This window comes from Pteropus alecto, unplaced genomic scaffold (assembly GCF_000325575.1).
Source record: "Pteropus alecto unplaced genomic scaffold, ASM32557v1 scaffold7, whole genome shotgun sequence".
Taxonomy (NCBI): Eukaryota; Metazoa; Chordata; class Mammalia; order Chiroptera; family Pteropodidae; genus Pteropus; species Pteropus alecto.
The window spans coordinates 29,739,824-29,761,817 of record NW_006494614.1 but is presented as its reverse complement, the minus strand read 5'-3'; the positions used below and the strand labels follow the sequence as shown (position 1 = coordinate 29,761,817).

The 21,994-nt window shown below is 33.8% G+C and overlaps 1 protein-coding gene across 1 annotated transcript in view; it reads left to right on the top strand.

Annotated features, from left to right (window-relative positions):
• The window catches only part of PRIM2 (DNA primase subunit 2), a 244,155-nt gene that overhangs the window by 181,077 nt on the left and 41,084 nt on the right, over positions 1–21,994 (top strand). Inside the window, exon 11 of the mRNA XM_006926414.3 lies at positions 21,570–21,696. Within this exon, the coding sequence (XP_006926476.1) occupies positions 21,570–21,696 (127 nt within the window). The remainder of the gene's footprint in view (positions 1–21,569; positions 21,697–21,994) is intronic.

Sequence of the window (21,994 nt, the reverse complement as noted above, 5' to 3'; positions counted from 1 at the left end):
GAGAAATTATAGGCCAGTTTCATTGCTGTCTGATGATCTTACTTAACTCAGGGAGAGAGATTATAAAATCTAAATGAATGGTTACTTGATACATGTGTTTGGATTTTCCTTTAAAATGGCAGATGTCCAAAGAATGTTGGTGGCAAGTGCCAAGACGAGATCTATTCAGAGTTCAGTTTCATAATGAGTGCCAAAATGCTAACTTTTAGGTAGTCATTTTAAAGAAAACTTTTAGGCTTTGAGGTGATGTAAAGATGATTTAGATTACTACCTCTCAAATTTTTTGAGTGTCACACATTTTTGGATGCTTGAATTTTTGGTGGCAGGCTTAAAGGATTTAAGTTGAATCTGCAGAAGATGTCATTGCAGATATCACTTGGGTCTCTCTTCAGCACTATGTTATCCCGGTTGACTTCCAGCTGTCAGTGTTCCACTTGTTCTAGTGAACTCACAGGGTCTTTCTTTGGCTTTACCTGTACTCCTTATCTGATGCTTCAAGTTATGCCTTTCTCAAAATTGTATCTGAAGACCTACTCAACTCAGTGTCCCCTCTGATTGATGTCACAGTAATCATCTTTCTTAAGTTGCAGGAGAGATAAATTTACCCTTTGATCAAAATTTGAAGAACTAGTTGAAAAAAGTCCATGAGATACTTTATGGGCTAGATCCTAGATGACACAGATGTCATAAATATTCAGCATCCCTGAGGCAGTTTTACATTCTTTTTTGATATTTTAGTGTCCCAGGGCACAGCATAGTCCTTTAAAAAAAAATCTATACTGACTCCCTAGGTGAATTCATTCTTTCTTAAGGCTTCTAATATATATTTCCAGCCCAGCCTCCTCTCTGAGCTCTAGACACTAATATCCAAGTACCTACTTATGATCTAGATTCTAGATCATATAAACACAATGTATGAAGCATCTCAAAGTCTCCAACACAGAGCTCCTTGTCCACCTGCCTGCCCCACACTAATTTCTCCTACAGCCTTTTCCATCTCAGTTAATGGCAGATCCATTCTTTCACTTGCTCAAATGAAAAAACCTGATGTACAGTCTTTGACTCCCTTTTTTCTCTCATATTTATGCTGTTAGCAGATCGTTTTGAATCAGCCTTGAACCTGTCACCATCCCGACCATCGCAGTGCTGGTATACTCTGTCATTATGTATCATTTGGATGATTGCAGTAGCTTCCTAATTGCTTTTCCAGCTTCTGTCTCGATTTGATCCATGTTGATAGAGGCAAGGAGAAGGGCCACTGTTTAAGCCAATATTGTCCCTAAAAGGAATTTAAAATTCCTCCAAGCCTTGGACAGAATTTCTCTTAATACCCCATAGAGTTTCATGCCCCAGATTTTGAGAGGAGTCATGTTCCCTCCCACCCCCGCCCTGCCCCTAGTTTTCTCAGCCATAATATAAGAGCTTCTCAGTATGGCCCCTGTAAATGTCTGACGTTGAGTTGAACAGCCTCTTGATGGACAGTCGCCCTATGTACCTTAATTATATTACTAATCTTAAAATAATGAGAATATTAGGACGTGCATTCACGACTGAAAGTATACTGAAATTAATTTCCCCTTCTTTTTAATGATTTAAAATGAACATCAGGATTGGAACTGCTGCAGGCTGATCGTTAGAAACATCAGTTATCATTGCACAGTAAAGGAAGTGATAGTAGAAATTTCCAGTTGAATATTGTCAGAAAAAGCAGCTTTCTCACTTCCGAAATTAAAAAAAAAAATAGTTTATTAAACCTTTCTGGTTATTTTTCCCTCTGAAATTTGGGACATAAGGTCATGCACTGATATAGTAGCATATTTTGTTGTGGACTCGCTGCAATGATGGTTGATTGGTGAATTTTATATATTTTAAAAAAAGAGAATTCAGTAATTGAATTTTGTAGGTATCTTATTTGACCTGTACATATATCCCTTAACTTTTTATTTTATATTTATTTCCCAACCGTAGACCTGAGGCCCTTTCTGGCTTAGTGGCAAAGTAAAAGATACTAATGAGAATGTCTTTGAGACATAATTATGTAGATTTAAAGGAGCGATGTAGTTTTAATTATGCCCTTTAGCTAGTGTACTTGCATATTAAACTCATTCATGTCTCAGTGTATTTCCCTCTGAAACTTTGCTTTTCTTAGGCCTTAAATTACTAATCAGCTCATGGATATACCTGAAGGTTATGTAAGCTAAATTGAAAACTGCCAAAGAATGTGTTTAAACTATTAATCCAAAATATACAGAAGCTTATAGTTAGAAAAAATGGCCCATGGGCTTATAGTGTTCCTTGCTAGACTCCTAAGGAGGAAATTCCAGCATCATATGTGTATATACGTTTCTTCCCTCCCTTTTTCCCTAACTAAAAAATACCCTTTGGTTTTAATATGTTGAAACATGTAATATATTATTTTCCTTAAGCTATTTTATTAAATTCAGGGAACTTGAAGTAAATAATAATTTTTAAAAAGTTTTAATTGTCTTTACCTCTGCTTTTTTGGCTTTTTTGTTTACTTTCATTATAAGCTTCTAGATTTAGCAGAAAAGTAACTACCTTGAAGCTATGAAATGATTTATTCACTCATGGGAAAAAAGTATGAGGCTACATAAATCCTACTTTGTGGATGATTTTGTTTTTATTTGTGAGAAGCTAGACTAGGGAAAATCCTTAGTAAATTACAAGGAGAAAGGCTCTGAAAATCTTTTGAGGCTAAATTTCCTTTTAAAGAGACAGTAAAAATATAGAATTTCGAATAAGAGAAAGTAAACTTTCTTTAAAGGGAGAGAGAGTAAATATTTTTGGCTTCAGTAGATCATATGGTTTCCATGGCACTTACTCTGTTGCTGTAACATGAACATAACCATAGACAGTATTTAATGAAGGGATTGAAACTATGTTATTACTGACAAAAACAAACAGCTGTCTGCATTTGGCCTGTGGGCCGAACATAGTTTGTAGACTCCTGATTTAGAACACATACTAACAGAAATCTCCATATACCCATTTTCGTATCAAACAATTATTAGTATTTTCCATATTTCATTTATTTTCCCCTTTTTATTCATTGTATTTTAGCCAAAGTTTTTAAAAGCAAATTCTAGACTGTGTCTTGTGATGCCTATATACTTTAGTATGTTCTCTAGAAAATATGGACATTTTCTTACATAATCATAATACCATAATCTTACCACTTGGCTAAATTAACAATAATGTTTTGATAACATCTAACATCCAGATCAAGTTCAAATTTCCCCAATTGCCTAAATATATATATTTTAACATCTGATTTGTTTGAATGAGGATCTACATCAGGCCATACGCTATATTTGGCTGTTGTCTCATAATCTCTTCTAGTAATCCTTTACTTACCTCTCTCTTTCTTTCTCATTTTTTTTTTTTTTTCAGTCCATAGCTTGTTGAAGAAATGGACCAGTTCTTTTGTAGAGTGTTTCACATTCCAGATGTGTTTGCTTCCTATGGTGTCATTTAATTTGTTACCATATTTCTCATTTTTCCTGTAAATGGAGTTAGTCAGAAAGACTTATGTAAATTCAAGTTCAACCTTTTTGATAAGAATCCTTCATAAGTGTTACTTTGTTTTTCATATGGTATCACATCACAAGGTATCACATCAGTAGCCTGAACATTCCATTGTAAAGTTCTCTTTCAATTTTTCATCTAATGATTTTTATCCATTAAATCATCTTTTTCAAATCAATTATCTTATTTTCATTTCTACATTTATTAGAAGAATTATATGAAGAATGTTTTCTAATCATCTTGGGTATTTGGTTAGCCTGAAATACAGTGAATAGGAAAAGCAATATTTTTTAATCTTGTTTTACAGATTAGGATTGAATCTGAAAAAGATAAAATAGGTTGCCTAAGGTCACAAACTTATTAGCCTACATAGCTCAGAATCAAAGCAGTTTTTCATACCAATTCTAGTTATCTCAGATGCAACCCCAGTGGGAACCAGTGGACTGACATCATAACAAGTTCTTGGTTCAAAAGTTAAAGGGTGAGAAATAGAGTGATTTAGGGTAATTTCCTTTTCCTCCATCTCCCCCCACCCTCCAAATAAATTCAGGAAAGAGGAAGTACTTTTATTTGATAAACTACAGAGACAGTTTTCCAGAGCAATTGAGTGCTTGGAGATCAAATTGCTTGGATTCATGTTTCTGCTCTACCACTTAGTAGCTGTAACCTGACTTTTGGCAGGTTACTTATCCTTTCCATGCTCTAATTTCCTTGTCTGTAAAATGAAGATCCTAATAGTATCTTTATTAAAGGTTATTATAAGGACTAAATGAAGTCGATACAAGGAAAGTGCTTAGAACAGTCCCATGAAAAAATAAGCACTCAATAAATACCATTTAGCTTTTCAGAAATAAAACTGTCTTATAGCTACACCTTTCATTCTACTAACTGAACAGTCAAAATAATATAGTAATTGTTAGGAAAACAATATTATGCTGTGCTGTTCATGGTAAAAGTGATGATAGGTCAGTATTCAGGTCTTATTTGAAGGCCTAAGAAAGGCCTGAGTGTGAGCTGTGGAGGCTGCACTTCTGTAACAGTTATAACTGCAGAGAAACATTGTTACATAGGTGGGATTAGGTATTTGGTGAACTCATGTGAATAGTGGTTAAAGAGGTGCGTGTGATATGAATGCATTTTAGTTTTTATGTTTGAATTTCTTAAAGTGGTGAATACTTCTTTTTGGATCACTCTCCGCCCCCAACACCTTGTTGGAGTCTTAAAACTTTTCCCTGAGCACAGTAGGAAGAGCTGTCAAATGTATTGTCATATTTTCAATAGGATATAAAATACTTTATTGTGTCATATGTGAGAAAAGCAAAGTGCACTCTGACTTCACCCCCTTTTCCATTGCCTACTTGCTAGTTATAGATGGTGTCATTATATTTGTGTTTATAATCATATCTTAGTCGTATTTGGTTGTCTATAAAAGACACATTTTAAAAGATCCCTTTAGCACAGTATTTTTCATCATCTTATAATTCAATGGCAATTGTAATTATATTTTTAAAGATGTACTGCAGTGTAGTCTTAATAACTATATCATTTTGCATTATTCTTATGGTTAACATTTTAAGACTGGGCTAAAGGTATGTGTATGCATTTGGTTTGATCATAGACTATTCCTGTTCGTTCGTAGCCATTTTGATTTGTTGTACACCATTATGAAAGGCTTTTCACTATTTATTTCTTGAGTTGTCAAGTATCTTTTGAGCTATATTCAAAAGGGGAGATGTGTTGGATATATGCTTTATTTAAAAATTTTCTGAGTACTTGCAAGTTCTTTGTATCTGGCCACACAATTCAGAGGGGTACAGTTAGTACAATTTTCTAGTTGTATAGGTAGGCAAATAAAAAAGCAATAGTCACAGCTTTTTTATTTTAAGTTTTGATTTCCAAATAAAGAAAAATGTATATAAAATTCTATTCGTACAAAGATACTAAGAGAATAATAAAAATGGTGAGTAAGCATGTGATTAAATATGAAGATCACAGAGCTATCAAAGTCTTGAAAGGGTGTGTCCGTCTAGGTACTGTGTTGGAGATAATGTATTTTGAACTACTGGCAAAGCCTGAGTGTTAGAAAGAACACTGGATCTGAAGGCTCAAGGTCACAGACCAGGCTCTCGCATCATTGAAAGCTCTGGAAAACTGTTTACTGTCTTTGGGCCTCTGTTTTCTCCTCTGCAGAAGGAAGGAAATGATACCTGCTTTTGTGTGTTTGCAGATTAAGGGTTAAGTAAGTTTCCTGGAAGTGAAAATTCTTTCTAAAATACAGATTGTTAGTACATTAAAGTTAGAATAAGCTGTATTGGTTATGAGGGAGCACAGTCATGATTGTTTGGGTCTATTAAGAATTGACTTGTTCATTTTAGGATCTTGGTCAAAATACCTACCTTCACCAAGGTTTATTTGTGCCCTTATCTGTTTGTGAGAATAATAATCTTTATTTTGCATTGGTTCTTGTGAGGAGGAGCAATTATGTCTGTCAAGTGCCCAGCACAATCCCAGGCACATATAGGTGCTATGTACATGAGAGCTGTTGTTACCATTTGTTTTAAAAATTATTAATGGTTAACAAGTACTCATTTTGCACATATTAATGTGAAAGAAAGTAACTGAGCCCTTTTGGTAGAAGGAAGAAATTATAAGTATTAACAACATATTGCATTTGCAGAAACTATCAGTTTCTAATAATTTTCTCTTTTAAGGTAATAGAATTAATTAAAAATCAGTGTTGCAAAATTAAGTAAGCAATATTGATTTTTCCTCAAACCAAAAACATTGATGATTATAATAAGTAAGGAAGTTCTAAGCTTAGATTTCATTCATTTAGCACAATCAATAAATGTGCTATCATTTATTGTGTTCGTTACTAAGAGTTTTTTTTTAAAAAAATAGAATTTGAACATAAAGTTATAGAAGTAAAAGTATAATTAAATGAGAAAAACATATTAAAGTTCATATTCTGCCTATGAATTCTAAGGTGAAGTCATAAGCCTCCAGCTTTCATTTCAGTTCTCATTCTTTGCTTTGGTTGACTCTATTAGTTATTCTTGCCCATTATTTTCTTGTGGATGTGGAAATGAATTGTGTGAGCATGAGAAACCATCTTTTTAGTTCGTTAACTCATTATGGCAGCTGCTGAGCCATGGTGACGTCTTTAAGAAAAGTAATAGAAACACTTGTCTGGGAAAATGTTAGGAATCAAAGTTATCCGATGTGAAAGAGCTGTGTATAAGCTTTTTTTAAATTCCCCTGTTCTATATAGGTTTGTAGTACAAGCCAAACGCCTTTGTTTCAACTTTTTGAATGAATCCCTTGTCAATATCGTGGAGTGGAAAATGATTTCTTACCATTTATTTTGTGACTGCCTAATTAACAAATGTCTTTAATTTCCTTTTAGAATTCCTGAACTTGGTCATGTATTTCACTCACTATCAGCAATCTTGGCCATCACAGTTCTTTATCCTTTAAAGACTTTCTCTTGGTACTGGTAGAGCATTATTTCTTTAACATTAAAATAAGTTTTCTGATTATCACTATTGTAAAATACTTGGATATTTAACATTGAAAGAATTGATTTCTGGGGATGCTAATGAAATGTATTAAGTGGCTTTCCAGGATGTCCTAAATGAACTGTAAAGATTGTCAACCTTTTGCCTATAAAACTGCAATTAAGTTAGGAAAACAAACTGTCATTCAACATATTTTCAATAATTGAATTAATTACATGATTGGAATTAAAGCATTGAAATTTTTGTTAAAAAAATAAAATATATTGTCTTACATGATAATTAAGATCTGGGTGTGCCACTATGACTGTATTTTATATTCTGTAATTCACAAGAGCCACTTATTCTCCTAGAATGTCAAATCATGACAATTTTTGAAAAATATTGTAAAAATGTGGTGTTAGCAAAATTGATTTAATTTTTTACTTGCATAAAGTAGATCTAATCTTATAACAAAGATAACTTTCGGTAAAAGTTATATGCAGTGTATGAATAGTATGATCTAGAAAAAAATAAGTGACTATAACGACTACTTTTCAGACTGGGAAAATAGGAACAGTCATACTTTGAAAATATTATTAGGTGCTGGTTAAATTTTATATTTCATATTTGTAACATATTGATTTGATTTGAAAAATTTCATTTTCAGAGCAGGTGCTCTCTAGTTACTCAGACCTGAATTCAGATCTCAGTTCCACCACTGACTATCTGTGCAGGCTTCATTAAGGAAGTTGCTTTATTTCTCTGAACCTCAGTTCCCTTATCTGTTAATGGTACTGAAACCTTTTTTATAGGGTTGTTAGAACTTAAGCGAAATAAAATATATAGAACAGCGTGAGCACTAAATAAAAAATAACTGCTACTGTGGTAAGAGAACAACTTCTCTTTGCCAGAAAGTAAACCACAAATGTTGGAATGTGAATTCAAGGTTATTGTTTGAGTTTTGGAGTCACTATTTCATGAAGAAGGAGAAAATCTAATACACACTGGCATTTTTTGTGTGTGTGTGTGAGAGACTTAAGGAAAGTGTGAAGTTTGTTAATATTCAGGTTGTAAAGCTGACAAGCACTTTTTTTTAATTGAAGTTACCTTCAAACTGGCATCGTTCCTTTATTTTTTTACCCTTGAGGTATTCACATTGGCTATTTACACATATAATTTTATTGGAAAAGAAAAACTATTTGATTTGCATAATGCTAAAATAATAAAGCCAGTATTGCCCTAGTTCTTGTGTACTGAGGTGACAAGAACCCAAATAAAAAATATATCAAAAGCATTTTCTCATTTTTTTACCTTTCAATCATTCTTCTTTAGAACACCTGTCATTTCTGTCAGAGATTTTGCATAAACTTAGATTTTACTGCAGAATTGTTTTGTGTTTTAAGATAGCAAAATTAGAAATGATATATCTTCTTTAGATTATTATGAAAGCAAAAGTGCCTACGTATCACTAAAGTAAGGAATACCTCCCCGCCGTGACCTCCCTACCCTATTATTAGACAGAGCATATAGCACGAATGCATTCTCTTCTTAAAAAACACAATGAAAGTCGGGCTCACAAAACCAAAAATTATTTTTGAGGATTCCAGCAAATTTGGCAAATTATAGTCATTCTTAATTGTGTTTGTAGTTTCTAAATATTTAAAATCATAACCTCATCTCCTTAGGAGGATGAGCAAAAATGGGCAATGCTTGTCATGTTAACCCTGAGTCACCAGAATGGAGCTGTCTTTTCATGTGTAATCTGTGAGAGCAACCCCTAGCCACCAATGGTTCTGCCTTTGTGTCACTCCTGAATGTGTTAAATTCTTAACATCTCAGTCTGTTTGTTGAAATGGTTCTCTATACCTGTCATTATTGTGAATATTTTACATCTCTAACTAGAATTTTTAAAACCTAGATTTTAAAAAGCCATGCCTTTTATTTTCTGCCTTCTTTCTCCAATGCGCAATATAGTACTCTACAATCAGTGTCTTTAAGGAAAAAAAGTTTAATTAATGAACAAGTTGCTGTCAGTGTAGTATAGCAAAAAGAGAAGAAAAGACAGATTAAAGCTCTTTTTCATTTTGCTTTGCTCAATCCCCAGCTGAATGGAATAGTGTTGAGCAGCAGCCAAAACCCTGGAATTCGAGATTACTTGTTTCAATATTGAATGAAGGCTCAGCTGAGAGAGATGGGTTTTAGTGGATGTTTTTCCCCTTAGTGGAATAAAGGTGACTTTTCTTTGCATATTGTGTCACCTCAATTTAGGTGCTAAACAGCTCGGGCTTGTTGGTCGGGTAGCTTAATTTTGTAGGTTTGTGGGATATGATGTTTTCATAACAGAAGGGAAGAGTAGATAATAATCCTCTCTGAACCTTTAAGGAATTGAGATTTAATAGTTCGTTATACATTTATATGCAATTTTATGTGTATGCCTATGGAATTTAATTCATAATTTTTGAAGATCCTCACTATCAAGGATAGAGGCATAAGGCAGAGAGATTTAAGGAAAGTAGAGAGAAGTCCTGGCTATCATAATTCACTGTCCAGTCGGATTTAATACAGCTAAGGAAGAGAAACCTAAACCACATGATGAGGTACATTCATTGCTTAACACAAGTCAGAGCAGCAAGTTTTGTGAATTGGGAATTATTTAGTATTATAAGATGAAACACATTCTTCATCATATTTATAAATCATCTAATAGTAGCTTCTTGGTGAAAAGGATCTCATTCTCTCCTACATCTGAAGTTTCAAAAGTGATATTGTGATTTTATTTTTTTAGAAACAAATTAAGTGTATCAACTTGATTTGGGAATTATTAGTATTCAACAAATTACTCTTTAAAGCTACACATCAAAATATTATTATTCCTGTAATTTTATGTGTTATATTTTGCATTAATGTTCTGCTCATTTATATGCTGTATAGGATACCAGAGGTGGCTTTCACATTTTAAAGAAAATTAATCTACATATTAAGTGGCTAATACACTTGTGATCCTAGAAGTTGTCATATCAAAGCACCATTTTTAGATTTTCACAGCTGTCCCAGCTTTCTTTTTTGTTATTACGTTGTTATTTAACTTTAAATATTAAGTTTAAATTAATATAAACTAAGAATTCTTATTTCAGAAACAGCTTTTCTTTGTAAAAGAAAATGGAAAATAATAATTTATAGTAAATGTTTAATTTGTGTCATGATAAACTAGAAAAGAGCTAGCTTCTCAAGAAATTTTTTTAGCAATATGATAATTTTAAGCATTATTGTTATATATATTAAAGGTTGTATTTGGGTGTGTGTGTTTCAGGAGGAGAGATGTTTCAGTCTAGGTAAAATTATAAGCAATAGGATTTTTCTTTAAAAGTTTCTAAATGTGGCACAGCATGGAAAAAAGTCACATTTAGCAGGGAATTCTCTAATGTAGAATTATATACCATAAGAACATACCCATATACACATATATGATATTTTTGTATAGTTGGTGATAAAGACAGATTGTAATGAATTGAGTGTAAAAATGAACTTGGTGACTTTGAGTTTACTTTTCTATTCTTCTTCTATGGCTTTGGAGAAATAATCCTTCTGTTACTCAGTTCTTTTAGCTATAAAATGCTGATTGTAGTACTGAGAAAGGAATTGCAAATGTATTCAAAGTTGACTGCTTATATAATTTAGAAGAGGCTATTTTTAATTTTCTAATAAGTACTTATAGGAAATATCAGGAAAAGGCAATTACTGTCATCATCACCACCAACAATAAATGTTTATTCAGTGCCTGTAATGCACTAGGCAGGAAATGGAGCATGAGATCCTAGCTGCTAGCTCTGAAAAGGAGCAGGGACCAGCCTTGGACTCCTTCACTTACTCTGCTCTATTTCTTTTTCTAGAAAGACAGCAATTTTTCTAGCTGCGGCCCAGAGGAGAGACTGACTATTCAGTCTGTAAGTGTTAGGTGGAACCATATGAAATTGTCATTTATATGGTTCCACCTAACACTAGATCAAAAATATATAATGTGTAATGCCATGGCAATTGCATTTGGTCCCATTTGACATTTACAGAGCCACTGGTATGTGCCAGGCATTGTTGTAGGAGCTAAAGGCACAGAAGTTAACAAAAGAGACGCAATACTTACCTTAGAGTTGCATTCTCTTGGGTTCTTCAGGCAGACCTCTCTTTCTTCAGACTCATATTCAACAGCCTACTCTCCATCTCCACTTGGATGCCAAGTATGCATCCAGACATGTTTAAACCGCACTCCTGGTGAATAAACAATACACTCAGATTTTACCTGCTTTGTTGATAGAAATCATAGCTAGAAGGATCTCAGATGTTTGACCTAGCTCAAGATATCTCTCTCTGTGTGTCTGTATCAAGATAATAGAGCCAGTAAACAAGGCAGTAATTTATATAGCACCAAATGGTGATTTTTATCTATTGAATATTAAAATGTACCCAGACATGAAAATGGAGCCTGGTGGACTGCTAAACACAACTATGATGTATTTGCTTTTTCTAATACATTGTGACAAGCTATTCCATTTTCTTCACTACACATAGTAAGTAGTTGAGGTGCGTTATGGTTCAGTGAATGAGCTCTGGGTAGGGAATCAGCGGAGCTAGCCTGGAAGTTTCACATTTGCTGTTGAGGAACCGTGCTACTCAGGTGTCCATCAGGAAATAGAATAAGTTAATTGTTTCTGTGCACTTCAGTGATGTGTTGGAAATAAGTAAAATAATTACCAGTGGTTTGAAAATTTTCTCTTTAGAAGAGTAAGAATTATATATAAGGTATAGGTAATAATTTTCATTCTCATAGTTTAAACTATGTGTGTTTTTTGTTTGTTTTTCTTGACTAAGGTACTACAGACTTCAAAATTTTGTTTTGAACAAAAACCAAAATCTTTGTTTTGAAACGTATCAAACTGTCTGATTAAGTCTTTGCTCAGTAGACAGATTATTCTCCCTAATTGTTCTTTTGACCATGTTACCTATAGCATTACTATATTAATTTAAAAATTAAATTCCTATGAATGAATACATAAGAGGTTTGGCTATTTAAAGTATCTTATTTAAAAATATGTGCTTTAATATTGTTTTAAGTTGGTGAAATTGAAAAAAATATATTTTACTAGTTTGTCTTGTCATTGTTTTCTGTTAGCATGCATTTGACGTACAGTTAATTTAAAAGAATAGCATGGCAAAATAAATTCAGTTTATTAATGAAATAGCACATCAAAGTTGAGAAGCAAACAGATAACCTGAAGCCATACAATAAGTTTACATAGCCTTCCCTTGGTAGAGCCATCTTCCTGCATTGCTGAGAACACAATCCATCAATAATTCAATTGAGTTACATTTGGTTATAAGAAAGCAGCCACTTTGTTTTGAGACTTTAAGGCTGATTCCTGATCATAATTCACAAGAAGTAGTAACCTATCATTACTGTGGTACTTGTGAACAAAGAATCAATAAAAAAGGAAAGGGGGAGTATTTCTCTTCAGTCATGAATATTTTATTATTTCTCAGATATTTCCCTGAGTCTGATACAGTATACTGTTCCTTTGTATTAAATAAAATGTATATGTTGGTTATGTAGGTCAGTGGTATAATGTTGCAAGAAAAAAACCCACTAAAATAATTTTGAAAATTCACTCAAGTTTTTCAGACTATGTATCTTTGAACTATATAAGAAAACAGCTATGCCTGTTGAAGTTGAACAACCCTTGTAACAAATCAACCTTTCTTATACTTTATATTGGGAAGCGTAGTAGTGTGTTGTAATTTGTAGAGTTCTACAAGATTTGCTAGATGTTATAGTAAATTAAAATGGTTTTACTTAAATATATAGTAGTCTGCCCTTTGTTATGATAGAAAACCTTTTGGTTCCCCTTACACAACATATGTTAAACAAATTGAAAATTATCACTAAGTTCTAATAGCAGAAGCTATTTTTAGAATTGTTGCCACTTGGAAATTTTAATGTAGTTCCCGAAGAGATGACTTGTGTTTCCTGGGTGATAAATGCATTTACATGTATTTATGATAACATGGTAGAAAGAACATGGCACATTTTACTTGTGTATGAACATTTCACTTAATCATTCCAAGCCTCAATTTCCCAGGCTGTAAAATAGGCATAATGACACCAATTTTGTAAGGTAGGAGAATCAAATAAGCTAATCTGTGTTATGCCTAGTCCATTGCCTGGTATGTAAACTTTATTTTTAAAAAATTGTAGATGTATAGAGAAGTTGCAGAAATAGTAGAAAGTTCCATATACTCTTCATCCAGCTTCCCCTAATATTAATATCGTACATAGCTATTATACAGTTATCAAAATCAAATTAGCATTGGTACAATACCATTAACTAGAGACTTTATTCATATTTCACCAATTTTTTCACCAATGTCTTTTTGCTGTTCCAAGGTTCATTCAGGATTGCACATTGCATTTAGTTGTTGTGTCTCCTAGTCTCTTCCAGTCTGCAACAGTTTCTCAATCATTGTCTTTTGTGATACTTCTGAAGGTTACTGGTCAGTATTTTGTGGACTGTCCCTCACTTTGGGTTTATTTACTGTTTTCTCAGGATTAGATTGAGGTGATGCCTTTTTGTCAAGAATACCACAGCAGTGATGTTTCCTTCTGATTGCATCTGTAATCAGGGGCATATGATATTAATATGACTTATTACTGGTGATATTAACCTTGATCACTTGGTTAAGCTGGTATCATCTGGGTTTCTCCACTGTATAGTTACTATTTTCTCCTCAAAATGCTTTGGGGGCAATACTTTGAGACTATGCGAATATCCTGTTTACCCACAAATTTGGCATCTTTTGGTGGATCTTGGTGCAACTATTATTAGTATGGTGTTCAAATCACTGTTTTCTCCTTCCCTGTCCTTCTACAGTCATTAATTGGAATTCTGCTGTAAGGAAAAGCTGTCCCATCTCCCCCATTTATTTATTCAGTTATTTATATCAGTATACATGGGTATTCAATGAATTATACTTTTCATTCTTTAGGTTATAATTTAGTGCTACTGTTGTTTATTTTGTTATTTAAATTGTTCCAGCCTTGGCCTTTGGGAGCTTTCAGCTCTTTCAGTTCGGTGCCCTTTCGACATGCTCCATTCTCTTCTTGAACACATCCTCTCTGGCACGATGAGATGCTCCAGGTTCATGTTGTGTTTCCCCTGCCTTGCTCCTAAAATCAGCCAGTTCTCCAAAAAGCCTTGTAAATTCTCTTTAAAAATAAATTGGCAATCTGTCACCCAACATACATTTTCTAATTCATGATATAAGGTTTTGCATGTTTCTCTTTTGATCTCCTTCAGATGCAGCCTCGGGGAATTTAGTCTCACCAAGTGGTTTCTAACCTTTGGAGAGAAACAAAACAGTTGCCTATAACAGAAGGCAACAGATCTTCTCTTTGTCTCTGAACTTGTAGAAGAACAATTTGGCTTGTTACTGTAAATAAAGTAAAACTTTATCTCATGCCATTTGTAATTTTGGGGCGTGATACATTCTTTACCATTTATTGCTTGCTTTTAAAATCTACTGTAAGTTTTTCTTTTGGTCATCTGTTATGTAGCCAAATTTAGATGATTAGAAGATGACGTGTAATCTGTTAAGTAAAATATTGTGACTTTGGGAAAATCATTTAATCCTTTTAGCAGTTCATTTTTAGTTATTTTGGAGCTAATTTTATAATTATAGTGTAAGTAAAAGTGTGCTAAAGATCTTGTCTTTTTGTAGAGAGCCCGATTCATTTTTGGCATTAATAAAAAAAATGTGTTTTTAATTTGCTATGAGTAACCACTAGAGGGTAGTCATGGGTAACCAATTACCCATTTGCTGTTTATTCAAGACATTCTGACACTGAAAGATGAGCAATAAAGTTGGTGAGAGGAATACCAGAAAGTAAATTCAAAAAGAAAACTGGAGTGACAGTATTAATATTACACAAAACGCAGTACGTGGAGAAAAGTATCGAATGGAACAAATATGTGTTTATAAAAGGTGTACTTCACCAAGAATATGACAGTTCTGAACCTTTATGCACCCAGATACATATCATTGAACTATATCATATATATGTAAATATTTAAATATTTATAATAAAAATGTTTAGATATTTCTTAACTTTTGTAGGATTAGGGAATTATATCTTTGCAATCCTGGTAACTTTAAAACATTAGGTTTATTACATATTATATATATACACACACACACTCACATACACACTTGTATCTTGAAACATCTTTTTAATGATAGAGCTAGATCTTTAAAATCCTATCATAATAGAAATTTAGTTCTAGAAAATACTCATTGGATTAAAGTTGCCAGATAAGGCAACCCAGAAAAGCAAACTATAAAAAAAAAAAATTACAAAAAAAAAAAAAAATCTGGGAAAGTAAATAAGTAGGATTAAACCAATCTAGCAGAAGTTAAATAAGTTTACATTTAATTTTTACTTCAAAATATTTGTAAAAATCAATTCTTATATCTGTGAAGAAGAAGGAGCCTTTTCTTAGAAGCTCTCATCAGTGAACGTTTGTGCAGTCTTTGATTGAGGGCTTGGATGATGTTTTTGGTTTGCTTCCCTTGTTTCCAGTGAGTGAAAAGACCAATTTATTCAAGCTGAGCCAACTCACCTTAGACTAGAGCATTTTGCATCAGTCAGGCAGCTCCTGTGGTTTTTCTGGTGATATTTGTTTTATGTTGGCTCTCTTCCTACCAGTGAGATAGTGACAAAATTGACCACCTCTTAAGAGTTACTAAATTGTCTTTTAGGCTATAAGTATGTGATCCAATAAATGCTTTCACTTTAGCGAATGAAGGGTTGCCTGTGGTTTGTGTCTTCAAATTCGGGCAAATTATATTTAGAATCTTAATAAATTTTCATTCACTGTTAGGTCAATGGTATTTATATCAGTGAATAAAGTAGACTCTTTTACAACAAGTGTTCCTGGTGAGAGGCTGAAAGTTCCATCATTAATCTGTCCTTTTCTTAGTATCAGGCGCACTGGCTGAACAGATAGACAAACTTAGCTACACAACTCCCCCAGCCGATTTCCTCCAGGTTGAATTGTGGAGGCTTCTATTCCAGAATACATTAAGTTACAGTATTAATGATAGGAATTTACTAAATTTCTTGTCACTGAAAGTTAATAGAGTAATAAGTATAAGATTAGCTTTCAGTCCTCTGATAGGGACGAGCCAATGAATACAGTACAGAAAAGATTCTTAACAGTTCACCCTACTAAACATTTAGTGGCAGCTGCAGTTTACTGGGCTTTGTATTTGCTGTGGGGTTTACAGAAGTGAATGAGAGGTGATTGAAATAGGCAAAGCAGGGACTATGGTTCTTTCCCCCAACTCACCCTGCACTTTAGGGTCAGACCCTCTTTCTTGCTTTTCTACATCATAGTAGCTGCACTACATGCTGTTGAAAGCCTGTTCTGGCTCTTAAATTCTGATAAGGAAGCTAAATTTGCTGAAGCTCTAGATCGAGTTGCCAGTTAAATAAGCGATGGTGTGTTCTGTATTCTTTCCTGTTCATTTTTCATATTCCCTTTTCTCTGAGTTTGTACTCCAGTCCTTTTCATGTCTCCAACTAGAGTATTATAGGAAGAGAAATACCAGGTGTGCCTGGTAACTTGAAAGCATGTTGAAACACTAGTGTTTTTTTCATTCAGATGTTTAACTTTAAAATTGCCATTTTTGTGTATGATTCTAAAATTATGGGAAATTAGAAATCAAATAAATGATATATGTGGGTGGCTTTTTAGACTTACTATTTCTTTGAGTAGATACTTTTCTCTGGTTTTCATGAGAATCAGAAGCATTTTGTTTCACTGTGGTTTAGTGTGGCTTTTCACATGTCCCTGAAGCAACTGAGTGACAGTAGGGAAGCAGCCTAAAGTTGAATGTTTGCCGTGGGTAGCCGACAGTTGCTGTATTTATTTATTCATTTTTTTCCATTTATAATTTTGTAGCATTTTCTAGAAAGTAGAAGACTAGGATTTTAATTCCAGCCTTTTCACTGGAATTATTTATTCCTAAGAAATTGGAATAACTATTCACTTCTCAAAACCTTAGTTTGCTCATTTATAGAATAGGGATACCTGACTTCTATACTTTATAGATAGTAAAGGGTCTAAGAATCATCACGGCTAAAGATCTATAGAAATGTAAGCTGTTAGTATTGAAACATCACTAAATATTAATTTTTTATTGCTAGTAACAGTAGTGCATTTGTACTAATTCGCCATTAGGAATTTCGAAATGATGTTCTTTATTTGCTATCTGACTGAAGATACAATTAGAGTGATGTAGATCATACAGCCCCACGTCACAGATGACCCTCAAATCTTATTTTCTGGGTTTATTTGCTTACAGTCTTATATAGTGGAATAGGAAAAAGACAAACCCATTAGCCCGCATACCACCTGCATCCTAAACAGATAGATAGCTTTCCATTTTCCTCTGATGATTATGGCAGGTTTTTGATACACAGCTGATGTTTCATTTTATCTGTTAGCTTCACTGAAAGTGGTCTGCTTAATCAACTACATTATTAGATTACATAGGATCATTTCATTTAATACTTTCTCTATGAGTTTTGGCATTTCGCTATTTCCTTTTCATTTTCTAACAAAGTCGTCAATCAAAATTTAAAAATTTTAGCCTGACCCTACCTCAGGGAAATTTGAGGGAAAGAAACTGCTTATTCTGGAGTCTAGAACTGAAAATGTTCTCCATGATTACAGGGAAAGGGATTAGGATTCAAGGATGGAGAACGTATGTTCTGCTTTTTTGGATAAAACTGTCGGGGAGGGGAAAAAAGCCCTTTTCCTCTACTCATCTTAAGTTCGCCAGCTGGGGTCCTGTAAATTAGACTGACAAAAGACAGATTTACAAGAGAAAAACAAACAGATGTGTCTGCTTTATCATTTTTCTTGAGTTCCATTGGTAACATAGTGCCCCTGAAAATAATTTGCTGCTGTCTTTGGCAGAAATGAAGATTGGTGTGTTGCCAGCACCATAGCTAGAATGTCAGGACTAATTTGGGAGGTTGCAAACTGCCACTCACCCACCTTTAGACCATTGTTGATTTTCTGACATTTCCCATCACTGGATAAAGTGGGATGGAGGAGCCAAGATGGAAAAGTGTGTTCTTCACTTAGTTCCCATGTAAATATAAATACTAAGAGATGTTCCTTTGAGTTATGGATATGGACACTTAGAAAGTATTCTTTAAAAAACATCACAATAAATGAACCTTCTGTACAATATTTCAAGAGTTCGCCAGTCTGAAAACTAGAGAAGACTATTTGTGTGATAAATATGCAGAGTCTGAAAGCTTAGTAAGGTCCAAAATTTAGACATATATGCATACAAACAGTAGGTAAATAAATTGGAAAGATGAGGAAGGTGAAATATAACTAATTTAGCTTTCCTTCCTTTAGAGAAAATAGCTTCCCATTACTTTAACAGAATAGCTGACCAAAAAGTTCTTTCAGTATCTTCTGATGAACATACAGAAGTTTTGTGTCCAATTAAATTCTGTTCATACCAAAAAGTTTGCACAGATTGACCATAGTTTATGACCAACAAAACAAACAGAAGTTGTTTATAGATGATGTTTGCTGCAACTTTTAACATTCTTGTTTTCACCAGTGAAATTTAATGATAATTTAAAAGTTGTCTTCTTTTTTTGAAAGTTTTCTTTTAAATACCTTTTTTTTTTCCTGGTTGTAGATAGGTAGTTATGAAGCCATAAGCTCTTGATCGTTGAAATTTCCAGCTGTTTTTTCTTTTTAAATAGAAATTGAAAAGCTGATTCTAAAATTATATGGAAATTCAAGGACATAGAATAGCCAAAGTAGTCTTGAAAAAGAACAAAGCAGGAGACTTACATTATCTGAATTTGAGACTTAACTCCAAAGATTTTATAATGAAGGCATTGTGACACTGGCCAAAGGATAGATACATAGCTCAGTGGTGTAATAGAGCATCCAAAAATAGACCCACACATTTATTGTCAAATGTGACAAAAGTACCAAAGTATTTAGTAAGGAAGCGAAAACGTCTTCACCAAATGGTGATGGAAAATTGTTTATCCACATAGGGATGAAAGATACTAGAATATGCCACCCCAAAATATGTGACTATGGCATAAGGGTTGTTTTGAGCTAAAGGTAGTTGAGAACCAGCAAATTCAGGAAAGGTGCTGTACTTCTCCTAACTGCCTAAAAATAGGGTATAATTTCCTCTTTAAATAAAGAAAATATACATTTGTAAAGATGAACCCTCAATCATCTGGCTACCTCCTGGAGTCATTTCTTTGTAAGACTCTCATGCATGTGCTTATGCACAATGTAATTAAACTGTTGTTGTTGTTGTTGTTTTCCTTGTTAGTTTTTTATTAGTTTGATTCATGGGCCCCAGCAATTGAACCTAGGGGAACAGAGGGGAAAAGACTTTACTGCTCCTGTAAAATAAAAAAGAACCTGAACTCCTGTTTCACACCACACAAAAAATTATAATGAATCAGGATCTTGACTTAAAAGCTAAAACAATATGGCTTCTAAGGACAACATAGGAGAGTATCTTTGAAATCTATCTTAGAGAGGACCATAAAAGAGTAGATAAACTGCAGTTCATCAAAAAATAAAAACATCTCATCTTATTAGAAGTATCATCAAGAAAAGAAATAAACAAACCACAGACTGTGAGAAAATATTTGTAACAGCTATACAGGCATACCTCGTTTTGTTGCACTTCGCTTTATCACGCTACACAAGATGTTGCAATTTTACAAACTGAAGGCAAGACCCTCCACCAGCAGAAAAGATTACGAGTTGCTGTATTGTGATACTTACTTTATTGCAGTGGTCTGGAACCAAGCCTGCCATATTTCCAAGGTATGCCTGTATCTGACACAGGGCTTGTATCCAGAATATATAAAGATTTCTTAAAATGGAATAATTTAAAAAAGACAATCCAGTTTTTTAAATGGGCAAAAGATTTGAATAGACACTTCCCAAAATAAGGCACATCACTAGGCAAGAAAGAAGCAGGTAAAATTGCTCAGCAGTTTTAGTCATCAGGGAGATGCAAAAGGAGATACCACTACCCACTTATTATAAAGGCATTTTAACTAAAACACCACACTTGGGAGAATGTAGAACTCTCGTGCATTGCTGGTGGGGGTATAAAAATGTTTTCCACTCTGGAAAACAGCAGCAATTCTCTTATGTAATTATCCAAGACAAATGAAAATATATATCTACAAAAAGTCATCTATAAGAATATTCAAGGCAGCTTTGTTGATAATAGACCACAACTAGAAAAGCCCAGGTGTCCAAAATAGCAGACAAGATAAACTATCTGATATATTCATACTTTGGAATACTACTCAGCAATAAAAGGAACAAACTACTGATAACATGCAATGTCATGTGATAAATCTCAAAAACAAAAACATGAAAAAACTGAGATGCAAAACACTTTATAATATAGTGTATGATTCCATTTATATCAAGTTGTAGAATAGCTAAAACTATAGTGACAAAAATCGGATCGGTCGTTGCTTCTGGGTACAGAGGGAAGGTAAGAATGTAGACTGAGAAGAGAGAGGAGCAAAGGAACTCTACGGTTTAATGGGAATGTTCTATCTTTTGATAAGGGGTATGGGTTACGTAGATACAGTCATTTGTCAAAACCAATCAAACTGTAGACTTGTGATCTGCGCATTTCACTATATGTAAGTGATAGTATCAAATTTTAAAAAATCTCACCCCCCCAAAAAAATTACAATATTTTCCCATCTCATAATCTGATTCTCTTTCCTACTTTCCTTTAAGTATTGGACAGCTTAGTTCCACTATACACAGAGTCTCTCAATAAATGTTCCTTTCATTTCTTCTTATCCTACTCATTTTAAAGTCCTTTCTATTTCATTAGCTTGTTTTATAAACATGGACTCAGGGATTCCACGTAGGAGGCAATTGCAGTAGTTTATTCATTCATCAAATATTTGCTAACTACTTTCTTTGTATAGTGAAAATACAGAGGAAGGGATTAATTGCGTTCAGGGGCATTTCAGAAGTAGAATGGGTAGCGAGTGTGAATTCTTGGAGAACCAGGATAAAGGGGGTACAGAAGAGGCTCAACTGATTTATATCTAGTGTAATTTTTGGAATCGAACCAAGCAATGAGCAAATTGATTATTCTCCTCAGGAAAAGATTATCTCTATCTTTAAACTGTAAACATAAACATTAGCTATTTCTACCTAAAACATTTGTTTCCTATAAGTTTTGCACCTTAAAGAAGTTATTTGTATCATAAAGGAACTGAATGATATATAGATACGATATGAATGTACATCTATACATGCATGCTGAATTTATTTTATAAAACAGCACTTGGTAATCTGATTTCAGCCGGCATTGCTGACACCATTAGTACAATATTGGTTTACTTTGTCTCTTTCTTCTTCCTCCAATTAGTTTGATAAAGGCTACTCTTACAATATCCGTCATAGCTTTGGAAAGGAAGGCAAGAGGACGGACTATACACCTTTCAGTTGCATGAAGATTATTCTAACCAATCCACCAAGCCAGGGAGATTATCATGGTAAGTGTTTCTATTTGATATGTTTGTGAAATATAAAAACTCAAGAGCTCTGTAGGAAATACTATAACAGTATAATGGCTTTTTGCATTACTGAGGGGAACTAGTTTGTAGCTTTTGTCAGTCATCAGAGCCAGAGCTCCATTACTCTTCTACTGATTTGTCCTGTTACTGAACTACATCAGGCAAGAGAAATTCATTCTGCTGTGCTTCAGTTTGTGCTGGATCAGGCTCTTTAGTTCTCAGTTTCTCCCTTTACCTGCTGTTCTGTCTTTCTTGTGTTCTGCAATGTCTTAGAAGA